We start from the raw sequence: 18,574 nt of genomic DNA, 5'->3' as shown, positions 1-18,574 counted from the left end.
AATTGTTGTCTGTCTCGATGTGCCCTGCGATTGGCTGGCAACCAGTTTATTGTGTACTCGACCTCCTGCACGGTGACAGCTGGGATAGGCTGCAGCATTCCCGCGACCCTTGTGAGGATAAGCAGCAAAGAAAATGGATGGATGGATGAAATATTGAATCGCGCAAGACATTCTCAAGTCTTTGACAATTTGTTTTGTGCATTATTCATGCAAAAATGGAAACCAATTCCTTATTTATTCTACAGCAGTCTATTAACCTTGATCGAAACCCATTACAGTATTTGTCACCGCGGTTAAGCAGTGCGGAGTAGAGGGCCCAGTGTGCTGTGCGGTACAGCCACGGGATACTTCCTTAATCCCGATGTCACTTTCACAACGCTTTTCGTTAGTTTGAGCAAGGCAGGATCCACGCAGCGCTTGTAAAGGAAAACGCCCGAGAGGGGAAATCGGCCTCCTGAGGGAGCTTGTTGACCCGCGAGGCGGAATAAAGTGCTATCATGTTAACAGAATCATTCTGGAAGGGGGGAAAAAAAATTGCAGTCGTCGTGTGTTAGCTTTTATGCTTTGTGCTTCTCCGGTGGAACACAATTTCTTCAAAGATGCTGTTCAACATCACATTTGTTTGGATGGCAAGACAAATTTTTCCCCACACAACAGCCCCAAAGCACGATGCTGCCAGAAAAATGATTCCCTGTCGGTATAGTGTTCATTTTTTTTTTTTTTTAATTCTGCCAAATATAGCTTTTGGAAATGTTCCCAAAAAAGTTCACCCTTGGTTAAAACAGACCGTAACAAAATCTCCCAAACACGGGGAAAATGTGTTTGAAAACCTTCCGGCTTCTGCTAGGAAGCAACAAAAAAAGTCAGGAAAAGCTTATAAGAACATCTGAACTACATTTGGGCTAAATCGGAGCTACTTTAAATGGTGGCAGGTGTGTGCTGACTGCCGTTTAACATTACTTTAAATGTGACGGGTTGATTCTGAACACACCCACAAGCCAATAATTACAGGGTGTGTCCACTTGTGCAACTGCATTATTTCGTTTGGTTAGGTCTACTTCCTACTTTGATAATAATTTGTATTTTTTTTCCTAGATATTGCTCACATTAATGTTGGAAAAAGATTTGAAATGATTTATCTTTGTCTCATTTTTATATTAAAAAACATTGCAATGGGACAGGCGTATGGAGACCACCATAATTTCCGGCCGACAAAGCACACCTGAGTATAAGCCTGACCTAGTACATTTGTAAAGGAAATACCATTTGGTACATACATAAGGTGCACCCGTGTAAAAGCCGCAAGTGCCCACATCGAAAATGGTACCTGTTTTACATTCTTTGTAAATATCTCATGTTTCAAAGTTTTAATACCTTAGTTTAACATAGCAACAACACGGTAGCACGAACAGGGCTGGTCCAAAAAAAAAAAAAAAAACAGCCAGAGCAACACTGTAGCACAACACTAACAGGGCTGGTTAAAAAAAACATACCGAATTCACTGAGACGCGGCACTAACACAGCAGTAACCGCTAGCGCGGCGCTAACCGCTAGCATGGAGCTAACAAGGCCAGTTAAAAAAAAACATACCGGCAAAAGTCATTTCCTTGACAACATATATTCCACCAGTCTCACACTTACCTTTTCCGTTCGAGTGCCCCCTTGCGGCCGTTAGAAAAAAAATGCAAAAATTAGCCGCATCACCGCATAAACCGCAGGGTTGAAAGCGTGTGAAAAAAGCCGCGGCTTATAGGCCGGAAGTTACGGTACTTATATCCACTGAACAAGCTTTTTAGAAGAAAATGCCAAGCATTGTTCTGGAGATACTTTCGACACTAAGATACTGTACATCATTAGCATATTTGTCACCAAATGAGTTCTGTTATTTCTCCGCCTTGTTACCAGAATGTGGTATCTACCGTGGTGATCGCAATTTGCAAACAAGTAACTTTGAAACGGCGGTAAATCATCCAAATCTGTTTTTATACATTCCTTGTACAAGCCTTACATAAAACAACCCGCGAGCGTTTGCGCTGGGGGGGAAATTGTTGAAAACAGAAAGCTTTCTCCCGCAGCATGAGAACATTTCTTGGCACGCATTTGTGTCGGTTCTCATTCTCGTGCAGGTGCTCCGGATTGAGCATTTGTGTCAACTTGTCCGCGCTGATGAGTTGGCCGGAGTACAAAATGATGTCATGCTGCGCGAGAGCGGCGACTGCTTCACCTCTCAGAAACGTCGCGGCACGTCGCTTCACATTTGCTTGAGGTTTATCAAGCGACCGTCACGGGGAGAACACGCTCGTCTTGTGTGCGTGGAGGAAAAAAAATACAAGTTGCGCCACAATATGTTGATTTCTTGGGGGGGGCTTACATAAATCTTGTGAGAATTACATATGTCAGTCTAACCTCAGAAGATTCTAAATGGGATTTGGAAGAATTCTTAGAGGAATGACCTGAAGTCCTGTGAGATTTGCTTCAGTCTTGTATGAGTTTAAGAATGCTATTGTGAATCTTCTCGACAATTTAGAGGAAGTTGTGATTTTGCAGAAGTCTCACTTGATTTTGTGGAATTATCACAGGATTTTGTGGGAGTCTCTGACAATTAAGAAGTCTTGTGATTTTTTTGCTGTAAATCTCACATGATTTGGTGGATGTTTTGCGTGATTTAGACCAGTGATTCCTAACCAGTGTGCCGTGGAACATTATTGTGCCGTGAAAGTTTTTCTGGTGTGCCACAGGAAATGATCAAATTTCACTTAATTGGTCCAAATATTATTTATTTACAACAAATGTATCTTTCTTCAGAACACATGAATGTTCTTCTATTAAATGTCCGAAAGTGTATAATTGACTTGTGTATCTACTTTTTCTGACATTTTTGTTTGGTGGTGTGCCTTGAGATTTTTCAAATGTAAGATATGTGCCTTAACGCAATAAAGGTTGGGAATCAAGTGATTTAGACAATGATTTACTCCTGATTTTTCTTGAATTCTAGCATGACTCAGAAGAAGTGCAACAATTTTGCAGCGGTCTCATATGATTTTGTGGAAGTCTTACGGGACTTAGAGCAAGTTGAGTGAGATATTGAGAGGTCTTGCACAAAAAAAAGTTTAGTGTTATTGGGTGAAAGCTCAGTCTTGTGTGATTTAGAGTCAATCTTGGATAATTTAGCTGAAATCTAGTTTTATGTGATAGGAACCTGGTAAAATCTGAAGAAGTAATTTGGCCGAATTCTTTCAAGACAGGATAAGGCTTCGGAGACTCCTGTGGTCTACAGGAAGTCATGATTCTGCTGAATTCTTTAATGATTTTGTTCTAGTCTTGCGTGACTTATTGGAACTACATTTTAGTTTTTTCAGATAAATTCTTGCATAATTTACCAAACATCATGCATGATTTAGTAGAAGTCTTGTGAGATTTGGGGATGTTTTGCGTGAATTTGACAGTCCCACACACAAGTCTTGCAAGATTTACTATTTGTTTCACGAGATTTGAAAAAGTTATTAGATATGAGGAAGTTGTGTGATTTTGCTAAATTCTCAAGTGTAAATCTCGTGAGATTTGTCAAAGTCTCAACAAAAGTCCCACGTGAGTGAACGAAAATCTTGTGTGATGTCACATAGGATGGAAAAAGTCATGCAAAACTATTAATGGAGTTTTGTGTGATTTACAGGATGTCTTGTGTGAATTACGACAGGATTACATAACTTTGTGTAAATCTGTGAGATTTGTGGAAATCTTGTGTTATTTGCCGAATGGCTGAAGTGAGCTGAGCAAGTTTTGGGTGATTTAGTGCAGGTCTTTACAATTTAACAGAATTCACACAAGATTTGTGTGATTTTGTGTATCAAGATGACCATTCCAATTTTAAATGAGGTTAAATAAAGAGGCCTCGCAAAAATTAATAGCGCCGTAGGGAGATTTGAAGGAGATTTAGAGGAAGTCATAACATAACGAGGAAGTGTGATGAGATTCACTGTGAAAGTCTCACGAGGGACCTAGTGGAAGCTTCGCACGTTGTCAAATATGATGAGGATTGAAAACATTTGTACAGCATTGGAAAAAAATTTGAAATTTATGGAAATGCGCTTGATATTTGTACTTTGGATACTTCAAGTTAGCACTGCGATAACGTGAAGCGTTCTTCCGGTGACCTCTGACCGGAGGGACCTTTCACCGCGGCATCCCCGTTTCACATGGGACTTGTTTTGTAACATGCAACCCCACCCCCCATGGCGCCTCCCCGCCGCTCCCCACTTAGCCCGCCCGCGACTGCAGCCCCGACTCCCCACCGCTCCCCTTCCATGTGTTTCTTATCAGCGGGCGGCCAGATAAGCGCTCGTACCTGCAGGCCTCCGTGCCCGGAGCGGATCGGCGAAGACTGGAACAAGCGGCAGCATCTTCAAACTATTCTGGCCGTTTCCACTCACAGCTGTGAGTCATCCGGGGACCGAGCAGCTGAGGACGTTATTAATGCAGGAAGATAGCGATTCCACGGAGGCAGGAAACCACGTGTCCAGTTGCTGTGAGATTGAATGCACAAAAAAAGAAGCAGTTTGTCAAACTTTGCAAACTTTTGACCCTTCGCCTAGCTTGTTTTATGTTTTTTTTTTTTTTTTTTTTTTTTTAAACAGAAAAGAGCACAATGTTCATGTCCTCATTTTTTTTTTCCTCTCCTCTCAACATGGACCAACTCTCATAATTGGAAGCAGACACAGTCACAGCGCCCCGAATGGTGGACATGATTGCTAGCAGGCGCCCCCTTCAAACGCTCAGAAGCTGGTGAAAACTACAGCGCGATGTAAACGAGGTTGTCGTATTTTTTAAAAAAAAGAAATTCACTTTACCTCGCGCCAACTCGCAGTTCATAAAGCATTTCACAGACTGTAAACGTCTTTCGCCGTGGTTATGTTGAAACGATGTGATTACGAGCAGATAAAACGCAACTGGATTTACGTCGTGACACAAAGCCGATCGGAAATCACGGATCAGAATCGGGCCTCGTCCAAAATGTGGATAGAAATCCATAACGTGGATTACGATGTGTCATTGTAAATATAAGTAAATATCAGAGTAGCTGTAAAGTTCTATTAGACTTCTGACACTAGAACTGATTTATTGAAATTCTTGTGACAACTGCATTGGTCTTATATAATTTTGTGGAAGTCTTGTGTAAGCATAAGTATCTAAATGTACAAGAAAGTCTCACTGAATTCAAATAAAAATTGACAATTTCAAGTCTTAAATTGCAAAAGTTGAAAACACCTTACATAATTAGGGCTGTCGCTATCAAATCTTTTGGTAATCCAATTTGCTGCAGGCATTTCGTCAAATACTCGAGTAATCGCCCTCTGCCTCCTCACCTTTTATTTTTTCAAACTTCTAAACTGCATTTTATTTTCGTTAATGAGGGTTGGACTTCTATCCCAAAAAAAAAATGCACATCTTGCTACTGATTTTATGGTATGAACTCTGTACAGGATTTGAGACAATGTAAATAGCCTTTGCTAAACACTTAGCATTCACAATTAGCATTAGTGTACGAGTGATTACCATTCTGGGTTAAAAAAAAAAAATATATATATATATATATATATATATATATATAAAACTACCATTCAGGTCACTCATGCAATATATTAAATGTACATATCTAATAATATCTTGAAAAAACACAAGCGCTCCTCTGTCACAAAGCATGTATTGCTAGCGTTTGTTTTGAAATCGAAGTTGTTTAAAAGTATAGAACCACCGCAGCAATGATCCTAGCGTCGCTAGCCGCAGGGCGGAGCCTTGCGTTGCAAGCTAGCATAATTTTCATAAGGCGAATTCATGTGGTTTGGTTCAATTTTGTGTACAGTACGTAGGACGAGGTTCTCAAACATTCATACAATTTTCAGTCAAAACGGCCCCTCTGAGGGAAACCAGAACTATGATGTTGCCCGTGACAAAATAGAGTTTGACAACCCCGTCTTCGTTTCATTTCTCCGTGTACAAATATTGTCAAAGTGTTTTCCATTTAATCACAGCTGTGTCTGAAGTCAATCAAAGACACAAAAACTGCCGTTTTGATCCGGCTACTAGCTCGTAATGGTCCCCCAACTTTGATGCCGGCTTTTGTCTCGGCCGCTTCGCTGCGCGGCGCTTTCCGCGTCTTTGTGCACAAACACTTTTTAGTCCGCCGCCGAGCTTTCCACTCCAATTTGTGCTCGTTAGAGTGCGGCGATTTGCGCCTTCCCGGGAGATCAATACCTGCGCTCGTCCACTCGGCCGCTTTCTGCTCGAGAAGCTGCGGGGACTGATAACGAGGAAGAATAAGAAGACGTAGCGGGAGATTGCAAAGAGACGACTTGCGCAGGGAATGACAACAAGCTCGATCTGGAATTGCTTTCATTACGAGGGCTGTGACTTCCCCCCTCATCTCGGTCCTTTTTGTGGACTTTTAATTAGCGCATGCATGAAACCACTTGAGGTTTTCAGTGTTTGGGTCATAAAAAGCCTCAAACTGATTAAGACTCATGTGACGCTCCTTTTGTGAAATTCAAGCTAATATTCTTTTTAAGATTAGCAGAGTGGAGATGCGCACATTAACATTATTATTATTATTATTATTAGTCAGCCAGGCGAGACCGTCGCATTGGAATTGACTTAGTAAAACATTGCGTATAATTGGAATCTCCTCGGCGCTGATTAGAAGAGTCGAACAAAAGGTGACGCGGAGAGTTGTTGTCGTACTTTCAAATGCACGCCAACCGCCGCGGTGCTGGCGGCTCTGAACGACAATTAAAAGAACAGCAATCAGAAGCAAGTCCAACAGAACCTTGCATTGCCGCGTTAACTTGTTTCCAGGAGATTACAATGCAAATGTTGCATATTTTGCTGAGTATTCGTAACACTATGCGTACCATTTTCCTGAACGGTGTAAATCACGGGTGCTCAATACGTCGATCGCGATCGAGGCAGTTTCGGTCGATAGCGATGGCGTGCAGAGAAAAATTTTTAAAAAGACATCAGCCGTATTTTTTTTTTTTTTTTTTAAACTTTAGCTCACCGCGCATGTGCAAACAACGACAGTACAGGAAAACACGCTATTGGTGAGTTCCCCCCCTATTTTAAGCTCCCGCTAAAGAAACCTTAAACATGCGTATGGATGCTGCAGTAAAGACAAAAATGTATCATTGTCATACGGAATGTGAGACGGACTTTGCAGTGAAATGTGGAACGCCATTTTCGAATTGTTTAGAGAAAATACGACGCCGACAATCCGCCGAAAATCGAGCTGGGAGTGAGAAAAGTGAACGAACTAAAATCCTAACTGGCCGCGGAGCAGTCACCGAAGCATCGTTTCCGGGTTCGTCACATCGTACATAAAAGACTCATAGCTGACTAGTTCTGATCTTTTAAAAATAAGGCGGAAATATTATCTTCAATAAAATCTCTGCAGCTGTAAAGGAGTACAGTTGCACTGTGAAGCCGTGGCTTATGTGTGGAAGGACATCGAAGATTTTGTTTCTCACTGGAGTTGGACGAATCCACTGACGTTCAGTGACACAGCCCAGGTGTGCATTTTCATTCGTGTGGCGTTTAGTGATCATCAACGTGAACTCAGATAGTTACAAAAAATGTTTAAAGTTAATTATATTGTGCAATATCGGCTCATACGGTTGTGCAAGGCACACAAACATACATTTACACATAAAGAATCCTCAATATACTTTAAAATAAATATGTTTTGCATTTTTTTGATTCGATTTCATCATTGGTCATTCCAACCCCCTCGGTGATCGCTAGAGGCTGGACACTTGAGAAGTAGATCTTGGGGTAAAAAAGTCTAAATGGTGTGGATTTTGCCCAACTTGCTGCAGATCGATTTAAAAACATGAGCAGATATATTCTGAAAGTATGATCAACTTGAGCAAAAATATTGCGGTCTCTCTGTATTGCAGTTACTACTACTACTACTCTCGTTTTAATTTTGGCGTGTGAATACCAACATCTTCTTTCCATCGGAGGCGATCCGTTTTATTTGTACGGTTCCGCAAACGCCAATTCCAATGAAGCTGGGAGGTCGCATAAAATCAATCAAATTAAAACGTACTATAACAGTAAGCTGAGTGTTTATTGAAACAAACCAGCTGCAGGCAACCTTGGACTTTCTCTGGAAAATAATATGATTTTAGTCACAGAAGACTGCAACTTAATTCACAGATCCATTTTTTTTTTTTTTTTATAGGGATCATGTTGGCTTGAGTCGAAGTGTGCCTAGCCGAGCGTTGTTACATTAAGTGCAGACAACCTTGGAGCTTTTCTTCCAATCTCGATTATCGCGTAATGATCGTGATATTAACAGTATAAAGAAAAAAAAAAATCTGACTCCCGTTCCAAGTTTGGGAGCCTGCGTAACGGTCCCCGCACGAGCCTCGTGACGGTCCAACTTCCATCCAGTTCACATGCGAACGCTCCCCCTGTTTGACAGTCTAATTGGACACCGCTGCTTTCCCCGGGGACCTCCTTCCTTAATGCTCGGCGGAAAGCAACACTGGTGTTAAATCAAGCCGGCGGCAGATGGCATCGAACTAAACAACTCCTCTTTTTATGAGGAACGCGGAGAGTAAACTGTGGTTTTGTGTAACTCGTAACCGAGAGCCAACTCAAGGCCACTGGAGAGCGGATTAAGACGAAGGACAGGCTCGCCGTGATCCGCCGCGACTCGGCCAATCATCTGACTCTTGTTACGCTGAAAGCCGAGGCAGGCATTAGCGCTGGAATGTGACCAGCAACGCGCTGCGGATGGCTTCCACTGGAGTTGGGGACAAAGTGTGCGGGGACAAATTAAGTCCTCCGGGCTCCGCTGTCTCTTTGCGGAAGCCCACGCCGGAGGGGGGCGGCCGTGGGAGCGCGGGGGTTTCAAGTAACCCGGTTCAAGTAACTGTACTTTGAACATCATTAAAGTGGTGTTTTCAGATACGAGTGGCGCGAAGTCACGAGTTTATCAAGGGAAGAGCCGTCATTGGGATAATTTTCTTTCCTATGGTCTGCGAGCAAATATTTGAGATACATGCATTATATGAATTCAATTCACAATAACCAAGTTTGATAGATGTGAGAGTGAGTGAGGGCTTCTTATAAACAGATTTTTTTTCGAGCTGTCAATTGCCACTTCCAACTGATGTTTACAGTCGTAGTGACTTGTGTATTTGAAAGAATGACATATCTTTGTATTGTATTACCATATTGCTGACAAACAATGCCAAACGCCATAGACGGGCACACAAATAGCATCTGTGTCAGACTCTTAGAACCCTTTAAAGGTCAAGTGTCATCCCTATAAACATTCTAAAATAGATATTGTAATGAAAAATACATATCACATGATTCACTTCAATGTCTACACGAAAAAATAAATATGAGGGGAGAGCACGTCATCCATGCGCAAAGTTGCGGAAGTCTCATTCGATGACATCCAAGTGGTCGCCATATTGGCTGCATTTATTGTCTGTGACATCACCCCGGACATTCGCCATTGAAAAGACGCGGTGCACCCGAACTATGGGAGACGAACACGCCCCTTCTGATACGGAAGCTCTTTTCTAAGAAGAGAACATCACACAACCAAGTGAAGTTAACAGGGCAATCTTACCCTATTGTTTCGAGACGTATTTAGATGATATGCGGATCACGGCCAAACCACCACTTCCGTGGCGGAGAGTAGCCATCGTGGCCCGTCGCCGCGACGAGCCACCCCAGTCGACAAGGCTGGTGGCTGGGGTGGCTCATTTTCAGCACCGAGGTGGCTTATCATGGCGTCGAGCCGGGCCGCTTTACGGCGTTGTCATCACAGGCGCCCGAGTGCGCCATTGTCTGGAGCGTTGTTCATAGCCGCTGCTGTCCGCGAGCTGACACGACAGCCTCCGCTGGCGAGGTGACGCAACAGCCTTCGCCGGCGAGCCCGACGCGCACATCAACATATTTAGCACGCCTTTCATACATTATGAGAGACCGATTACATGGTCCGCCCCAAACTATTATTTTTTTTTTAGTAGCTGTATACACCCCTACCTGTCATTTGGAACCCACGAAGCTATCATCCTTTGCACGCGTGCAATCCATTTTTCACAACAAACCGGGTCTCTTGGAAATTTATGAAAGGTACGTCCATCCTACCGAGTGTTCAAGCAATGTCCAGTAACGCAACGAGCCGGCATTTTGGCTAACACGAAGGAACAACGAGCTACCTTCCCAGAGGTAAAACTAATAGAAACAAACGAGTCCACTTGAGGGCAGTCCTGCCATGTACATCACTTCCTGCTTCTTCTCGAAAACAAATGTCTCGAGAGGATTTTCGTGGCGGGAGTTACAAAAAACTGTATACATCTAAATCATGTTTTGTGGTGAAAAAACGCATGGGCCCATGTCGGCTGGCGTTTTTTTTTTTTTTTTTTTTTAATTAATAACATACTAAAAATCATGCATTTCATGACAGTGGCCCTTTAAGCAACAGATACAGTATTTGAACACATGTAGACATAATATAATTGTTTGTATTCTATCTAATGACGTCTTTACTGTATGTTTTTTTTTAAAACAGATAAGAAATACCTATAAAAATATATAATTGAGGGGCGCTAATGGATTCATGGCATTTCTATTTATTTCAACACAATGGTGAAATAAAAAGAAGATAAATATTTTAAAGTGATTGTTTTGACATGAGAGGCACGGTGGCTCAGTTGGAAACCGTTGGCCTCACAGTTCTGAGGTCCCGGGTTCGATTCCCGGACCCGCCTGTGTGGAGTTTGCATGTTCTCCCCGTGCCTGCGTGGGTTTTCTCCGGGCACTACGGTTTCCTCCCACATCCCAAAAACAAGCAAGATTAATTGGACACTCTAAATTGCCCCTAGGTGTGATTAAGACTGCGACAGTTGTCTCCATGTGCCCTGCGATTGGTTGGCGACCAGTTCAGGGTGTAACCCGCCTCCTGCCCGTTGACAGCTGGGATAGGCTCCGGCGCTACCGAGACCCTCGTGAGGATAAGCGGCAAAGAAAATGGATGGATGTAGTAAAAAGAAAAATCATTTTTGGCAGAGAAGCTCTTCTTTCCATTTTGCCAAATTATAAAAATGGAAATTTGCAGGCAATTATCAGGAGCCCAAAAAAAATAAGAAAAAAAAAATCACTTTTACTTTTTTTACAGTCTGAACCTTTCACTGTTACTGGATCTGTACTTCAACTTGGGGACAGAGTATTGGTACTTTTGCCACCTCATATGGGAGCGGAGCACGGCTGGCTGATCATCTGACTTGCATTTTAGAGCTTAAATGCAATCCCGATGTCTGGCGTTCCCAGTGAATAAGAAGTGACATCATCACCAGTGGACGCGTCCAGGAAGCCTCCGCCGACAACGGGGGCCGTCCAAACTGTCAAATCATCAAAGACACCAAAAGGACCAATACACATATCTTCATCTATTAATCAATCAATCAATCAGGATCGAGGTTGAGATGACAGCTTCTTGGTTGTGCCTACAACTGTACGCTTGCAACTGTGTAGGAACAGATTGGGGGAGTTCCTTTTCTGGTCCAAAGCGAGGTACAGAAAGGCATGCTTAATCGAGTTTGGTGTGGAAGAACACCGCCGGCGTGAAATAGAATCGAGATTGCACGCAAATTCCCACACAGCCTCCAAAACTCCCAGATAAGATTCCAAAGTAAAGAATTGTCAGACTATAACCCTTAAAATAAATTTTAGATGATCAGAAACCTGAAGAAAGTGATTTACAGAAAAGCCCTGTGTCAACATCGAGGAAATGGGAACTTGTATGACATGTATTTATATTCAGTTTTCATTACAGAGGATTGGGTACAGTATAGAGGTCGAGCAGAATCCTGCACAAAAGTTACAGGGGGTTCCTTGAGATAAATATTCGATGAATTTGTTCTCTAGATAGGTTTCCAATTGCGCCATCTTGGATGTCACCACCACCCTTAGACCAATCGGATAAATTGACGATGGAAAAAACTTCACGCTTCACCTGTCACCTGTGTTCTTTGACACACAAGATGGCGTACTTGGAAACCTATCCGTAGACATGTTCATATCTCAAAACTCTCGCAAACCATCTTTCCATGTTGTGAAAATCAGAAATGCTATTCATCTGTTCCAGCCTCCCCCTAAAACAACTGAAATGTGCTGGTTTTATTGGTTTTTAATTTAAAAAAAAATGGATATTTTCATGTTGCATTTAAAAAAAAAAAAGATGAATGACAGAATCAACCTGAAAGTAAAAACATTAACGATTTCTTTGCCAAAACCCAATAGACGTTGTTCTGATCATTCTGGTGTGCAATCTTGCCCATCTGAAGGTAGCCTAATACAGAAATTGATGTAATATTCATAATTCTTCGCAGAGGATAAGCAATAATATGCCTGAGTGTTGTTTTATTACACGTGTTGCTCTGCCATGTGTTCAAATACCTGTTGCTAAGGTTTATAACTTTTAAGTAATTAGCTTGTCTATGACGTTTTGCAACGTGTGCTAGCAGGAAGCTAACCTCATGAAGCTAACCTGACCTTATGATGAGTTTGACAATTAACTTCTGATGGAAATAGCAATAATCAGCTTGAAGCCTCTTTTTGACTCATTGTTCACTGTTTGGTACAATAATGATAAAAACACTCACCAGTAGATACCGTAATTATGTATTTTCAGCGAAGAATATGCGATACAACAGCAGCCTACTGAGGAGATGAGACTTCTTCATGTATATGTTTATAGTATAGTGCCCCCACGTGGCCAAGGAAAGCAACTCACAAGCGACACAACAGGTTTAATTATTATATTTAAATGAATGTCTAATATTTTTTACATTAAAAATATGCGTCAAAAACCTTTCTTCGTGTTTTATTAAAGTGTCAATTTTGCATGTTTTTTTTAACATGAATAATATTAGAGTCAGGAATTTATTTATAAAAAAAAAATCATTGCAAATATATATATTTTTTTAAGTTTGAAAGGCATTTCCATTCATTTAAAACTGTGAAGAGTGATTTGAGATATGTTTTGAGTGACAAGCGTGGTCATGGAATTTCACTCTTATCTCAAGGCACAACTATACAGCTCGTGGACCGACGTCATCAAATCACGTCACCATTCTGCAATGCTAAGTCGGTTGGAGACGATGTGAAAATACGTCTTATAGCACGACGCCCAGAGTTTTGTCCCATACCTTTAAACATTTAGAAGGTGATAATAAACGAAGAAACGTGGAAAAATGAGAAACACTTGGCATAGAGGACCCATATTTCAGGCCGAAATCGATGTTTCCGCCAATAAGAAATTGGACTATTACCCCGCTTCCGCTTCTCTTGGACAACAACTGGATCTACACATGGATCTGGCAAGCAAGTCGTCGAGATTTACACGGAAGAGTTTGAAAGCGTAGAAAAGTCTGGACGCATACAAATACTGCGTTGCTGGATCTGTTCTCAATCAAGAATAAATCCCACATAGTGAAGGAGCCACTCAGATTTTTTTTTCAATACAAATACCAATATTTAAATAAATGACCCCTGGTTTTACACAAACTCGCATTCATTAACTAGCTCCTCCGTAGATGAAGCGTGTTGCGGCCACACATTAAACTTCAGTAAACCTCTTTTTGGTTTTTTTTAATGTGCATTGTTCTCAAATGAGTCCAATGCGTATTTAAAAAAAGAAAATAAACCGTTGGGATAGGCTTCAGCCCCCGTACACGGAAACGTGTTGAGGCCACATGTTAACCTACGTAAAGGTCACTGTGACTGACGGTGTGTTTTCTCTTTACAAATACACATTGGACTCATTTGAGAACAATGCATATTTAAAAGATTAATAATAAGTCTGTCGGGGAGAGGGTTACCAAAGATTAAGGTGTGGCCGCAACACGCTTCCATGTATGTTGGAGATGACTCACTGTCATTTTTTTTTTTTTTTTAACGCATTGTTCTCAAAGAGCCAACTTGGTATTATAAATACTTCTTGGCAATTTGAGATTGAGATGAATAATTCCTACCTGAAGTGTAGTGATCACTACACAGTCGTGTGGATTTGGGTTGTCACCATCCATCATGTTTAATTGTCGAAATCCATCGATCTTTTCAGATGGTATTCCATAAAATGACCTCTTTGAAGATCTGTCTCATCTGCTGTGACAACGAACAGCACAACCGGTCTCGGGTATTGTAAGTATTCTCCTCCGGTTCAATGTCCCCCACACTGTTGAGCAGCTCTTTTTGACCAGCAATATGGCGGCGTGAAAATGGTGACGTCATGTGCACGAGCTCTGTATACATCCATCCATCCATCCATTTTCTGAGAAGCTCATCCTCACAGGGGCTGAGGGAGCGCCGGAGCCTATCCCGGCTAACATGTGGCAGGAGGCGGGGTACACCCTGGACTGGTTGCCAGCCCACTATATCGTGTCACTGTCAAACCGGTAAAGACGGGTTACATCCCCGCTGTGCCTTGGCGTGGCACCTTCATTGGCATGCAATTTGCGAGTTCCATCCACATTCGCAAGAGGTCTGATTCCAGTCATATGGCTCTTTCCGCATATCCCTTTCTTGCCACTTGAGATCAGAAAAATGTGAATTGCGGGATTGAGCCATGTAAATCCAGCCTTTGATGGGAACGCGAGAGCGGGCCCCCTGCAGGAAATTAATCCCCTCAGTCAACGCTATCCCGCTAAAAGCTGAGTGCGGTCGTCCACGAGCTTCATTGTCTGAGTACATCATTTTCCGAGTCCTTGGGTGAACCGACTCAAACGTGTATTCCTGGCGACCTGCGGCATTAAATCAGCCCCCCCCCACGCCGCGGTTCGCTAATCCAGCGGTGATGAAACCTCAGCAAAGGTTTTGTGGGACGCGTTTACAAAAGCGAAGTTTGTAAGGGAGCCCAGAAACCTTTGCGGCCAGCCCGGGGGTGTCGTTGGTGGCGGCAGTGAGGACGGCATTCAGAGGAGTTGATGAAGACGGATTTGGAGGGAAAAATCCCGGAATGGAGATACATGTGTCTGTTTGTGTATATTTGTGTGTGTTTCTTAGTGTTCGTATGTGTGTGTGTTTCTTTTTTGTGTTTTCGTGTCTGTGCACGTGCTTGAGTGTGGGTTATACCATTATCCATCCATTTTCTTCACCGCTTATCCTTACGAGGGTCGCAGGGAGTGCCGGAGCCTATCCCAGCTGTCAACATGCAGGAGGCTTAAAGAAAATATGTATTGATGTGTATGTAAAATACATCCTATACCTATATAGTAAATATTCTTACACCTAGGGTACTTACTTTCTCTCTCTCTCTCTCTCTCTCTCTCCATCCATCCATTTTCTTCACCGCTTATCCTCACGAGGGTCGCGGGGAGTGCCGGAGCCTATCCCAGCTGTCAACGGGCAGGAGGCGGGGTATACCCTGAACTGGTTGCCAACCAATCGCAGGGCACATCGAGAAAAACAGCCGCACTCACAATCACACCTTGGGGCAATTTATCCATCCATTTATCCATCCATTTTCTTCGCTGCTTATCCTCACGAGGGTCGTGGGGAGTGCCAGAGCCTATCCCAGCTGTCAACAGGCAGGAGGCGGAGGACAACCTGAACTGGTTGCCAGCCAATCGCAGGGCACATGGAGACAAACAACCAATCACACTCATAATCACACAATAGGGGGCAATTTAGAGTGTCCAATTAATGTTGCATGTTTTGGGAATGTGGGGGTAAACCGGAATGCCCGGAGGAAACTCACGCAGGCACGGGGAGAAGATGCAAACTCCACACAGGCGGCTCCGGGATCGAACCCGGGACCTCAGAACTGTGAGGCCAACGCTTTACCAGCTTATCCACCATGCTGCCCATTGTACTATTATTGTTATTATTATTCCATTTTGGGGTTCCAATTAAGTAAGTACTAAGTAATTATTATTATTCTGACAGCTAAATCAGCATTCGTCCAATCAGTTTTGTGCAGTTTTCCACACTAGTTTTTGATTTACTAAAAATGAACGTCGTAATTTTTTTTTTAACGTCAAAGAGGAGTTGAATATTTAAATAGTCAATAACTGAGGGGGGGGGGGGTATCGAATAATGTTTGCAATGGAGCAGCAAGGGAAGCAAATTGCTTGTTTCACGCCAATACTTGATCCGCGCAAGAAAAGAGAGAAGACCGACGTCTGACTGCAGGAAAGATTGATTTTTAAATCAAGTCCAACAAACGTATGCTTAAATCGCTTTGTCTGGGGGGGGGGGAGGATTCCATCCATATTTGTTCTTTCTATTTCTCACGCTGTGAGCGAGCAAACATGTTTGGCTGGCAAACAAAAACAGCTTGAAAACCTCGATTTATTACTCCGGCAGCTCCTTCACCATTTTAGAGCCTTTAATTCCCATGATTTCAGGAAGCTGTTGGCTTTCTTAATTATTCTGATTATTATTCTTCCAGGTAGCCCACTTTTGAGGGGGTTTTAATTATTATTACTCCAGCAACTACATCACTTTATGGAGTAATTGTCGCTTGGTGTGCTTTAAATATTACAATCATTTGTCTCACAACTAAATCACGTTCTGGGGGCTTTAATTTTTATCATTCCAGCAACTAAATCAACTTATTAACTTATTTTAGTATGGCAAATAAATCCCCTTATTAGTTGCTTTAAAAACAAAATATCTTTTTGGGGGGCTTCAGTTGTTGTAATTATTATGCTAACAGCGACATCGGCTATTGAGGGGGCTTTAATTATGATCGTTTCAGCCATGATTTTGATCATCATTCAAGGAACTAAATCCAGGCTTTAATAATTATTATTATTCTATCAATCACTTATCTTTCAGGGAGACTTAACTTTTATAAAATTATTACCAGCATGGTGACGTAAAAAAAAAAAATCTTGAAATATGATTATATTCGCAACTACACGAACTTTTTAGGGCAAGGGTGTCAAACTCATTCTTGTCGGATTGCAGTCACGGTTTTCCCTCAGAGGGCCGTTATGACTGTGAAACCATAAATTTTTTTAACCGCCTCATCCTATTCGCACATGAAATTTCTGGACTGGTTTTGAAATCGGAAATCAATCATTTGAAAGACGAATGATGAGTTCCATCCCAAGAACACCATCCCTGCTGTGAAGCATGGGGGTGGCAGCATCATGCTTTGGGAGTGGGTCTTTCAACATGACAATAACTCAAAGCACACAGTCAGGAAAACCAAGGAGTGGCTCCGTAAGAAGCATATCAAGGTTCTGGCGTGGCCTAGCCAGTCTCCAGACCGAAACCCAAGAGAAAATCTTTGGAGGGAGCTGAAACTCCTTGTTTTCTCAGCGACAGCCCAGATCTGGATCTAGATCTAGTGAATATTTTTGGAGGACTGGGCCAAAATCCCTCCTACAGTGTGTGCAAACCTGGTGAACAACTATAGGAAACATCTGACCTCTGTAATTGCAAACAAAGGCTACTGTACCAATTATTCCCATTGGTTTTCTCAGGTGTTCAAATACTTGTTTGCAGCTGTATCACACAAATAAATCGTTAAAGAAAAATCATACATTGTGATTTCAGAATTTTTCTTTTTGGATTATCTCTCTCTCACAGTGGACATGCAGCTACGATGAAAATTTCAGGCCCCTCCATGATTTCTGAGTGGGAGAACTTGCAATATAGCAGGGTGTTCAAATACTTATTTTCTTCACTGTATGGGTTTACCATTCCAGCAAATAATTTGTGGGGGATTTCAGGATTTTGGATTACTACTAGTAAAACTACTTGTACTGTTGTATCTGGAAGATCCCCCTATACAACCCCCTCTAAATCCACTCCTGCTCCAAAGATTAATACGATATTAGCACCGGCCACTTGTGTGTATGACGCACATGTTCACGATGACGGTATGTACAAAAACGGATGTGGAAGCTACGCCGTGAAAGCGAGACAGTCAGCCATTTTGCTTTAAAAGGTGGCCTGCGTGCGTTTCCAGTTCACCTGCGACGACAATAGCGCTTCCACCATAAATCACGAGTCAATAAAATACGCAATCGGCGGGTTATTTATGGAGATCACCGACTGCCATCATCACCGGCGTAATGCTCGTTAAGAACTTGTCACCCACATAAATCCCGCCGCTCCGACGGAACTATTTTCCCCTCCTCCCGCCGTTTAGTGATGACCGCCACCAAGGTCGGACAAAGCCGCTCATTGGGTGACGGATCTTCTCGCCCTCCTCAACGACTTAAATGTGACCCTTGTGAAGGACACCTGGCTCATACTACTATGTACTTACCACTTGCGGGGGGGGGGGGTAGTCAGGCGGGGGCTAGGGTTACAAAGGGGTGAGCGATTTACCACAGCGTACAAACTTGCTGGTAAATTTCTATGGCAAGTGGCGCTGGCCAATTTTGGAACTGTTTCACATTGGAACGAGCCGGGAATTGATCCACAAAGCCAGATTCCGATGAACTTGGAACCTTGTATAAAACACAATTGGAAAAAAAACTGAGTGCAATGATTTGAAAATTCTTCTCAACTCATATTTACCTGAATATTATGGAGGACC

The 18,574-nt window shown here is 42.5% G+C and overlaps 1 protein-coding gene across 9 annotated transcripts in view; it reads right to left on the bottom strand.

Moving 5' to 3' along the window:
* The window catches only part of znf385d (zinc finger protein 385D), a 143,609-nt gene that overhangs the window by 75,694 nt on the left and 49,341 nt on the right, over positions 1 to 18,574 (bottom strand). For 6 of the 9 annotated variants that reach the window (XR_009795216.1, XM_061821378.1, XM_061821382.1 and 3 more), the window contains one exon: positions 4,346 to 4,523. Coding sequence is in view for 8 of the 9 variants with exons in the window: in XM_061821378.1 (XP_061677362.1) it covers positions 4,346 to 4,400 (55 nt within the window). In the remaining variant the exon portion in view is untranslated. Of the gene's footprint in view, positions 1 to 4,345; positions 4,524 to 6,252; positions 6,856 to 6,905; positions 7,199 to 12,680; positions 12,730 to 18,574 lie in introns of those variants that run through there. The other 3 variants (XM_061821381.1, XM_061821379.1, XM_061821380.1) reach the window with 3 other exon arrangements.

Source organism: Syngnathoides biaculeatus, chromosome 5 (assembly GCF_019802595.1).
Source record: "Syngnathoides biaculeatus isolate LvHL_M chromosome 5, ASM1980259v1, whole genome shotgun sequence".
Taxonomy (NCBI): domain Eukaryota; kingdom Metazoa; phylum Chordata; class Actinopteri; order Syngnathiformes; family Syngnathidae; genus Syngnathoides; species Syngnathoides biaculeatus.
This window is presented reverse-complemented; position numbering and strand designations above follow the sequence as displayed.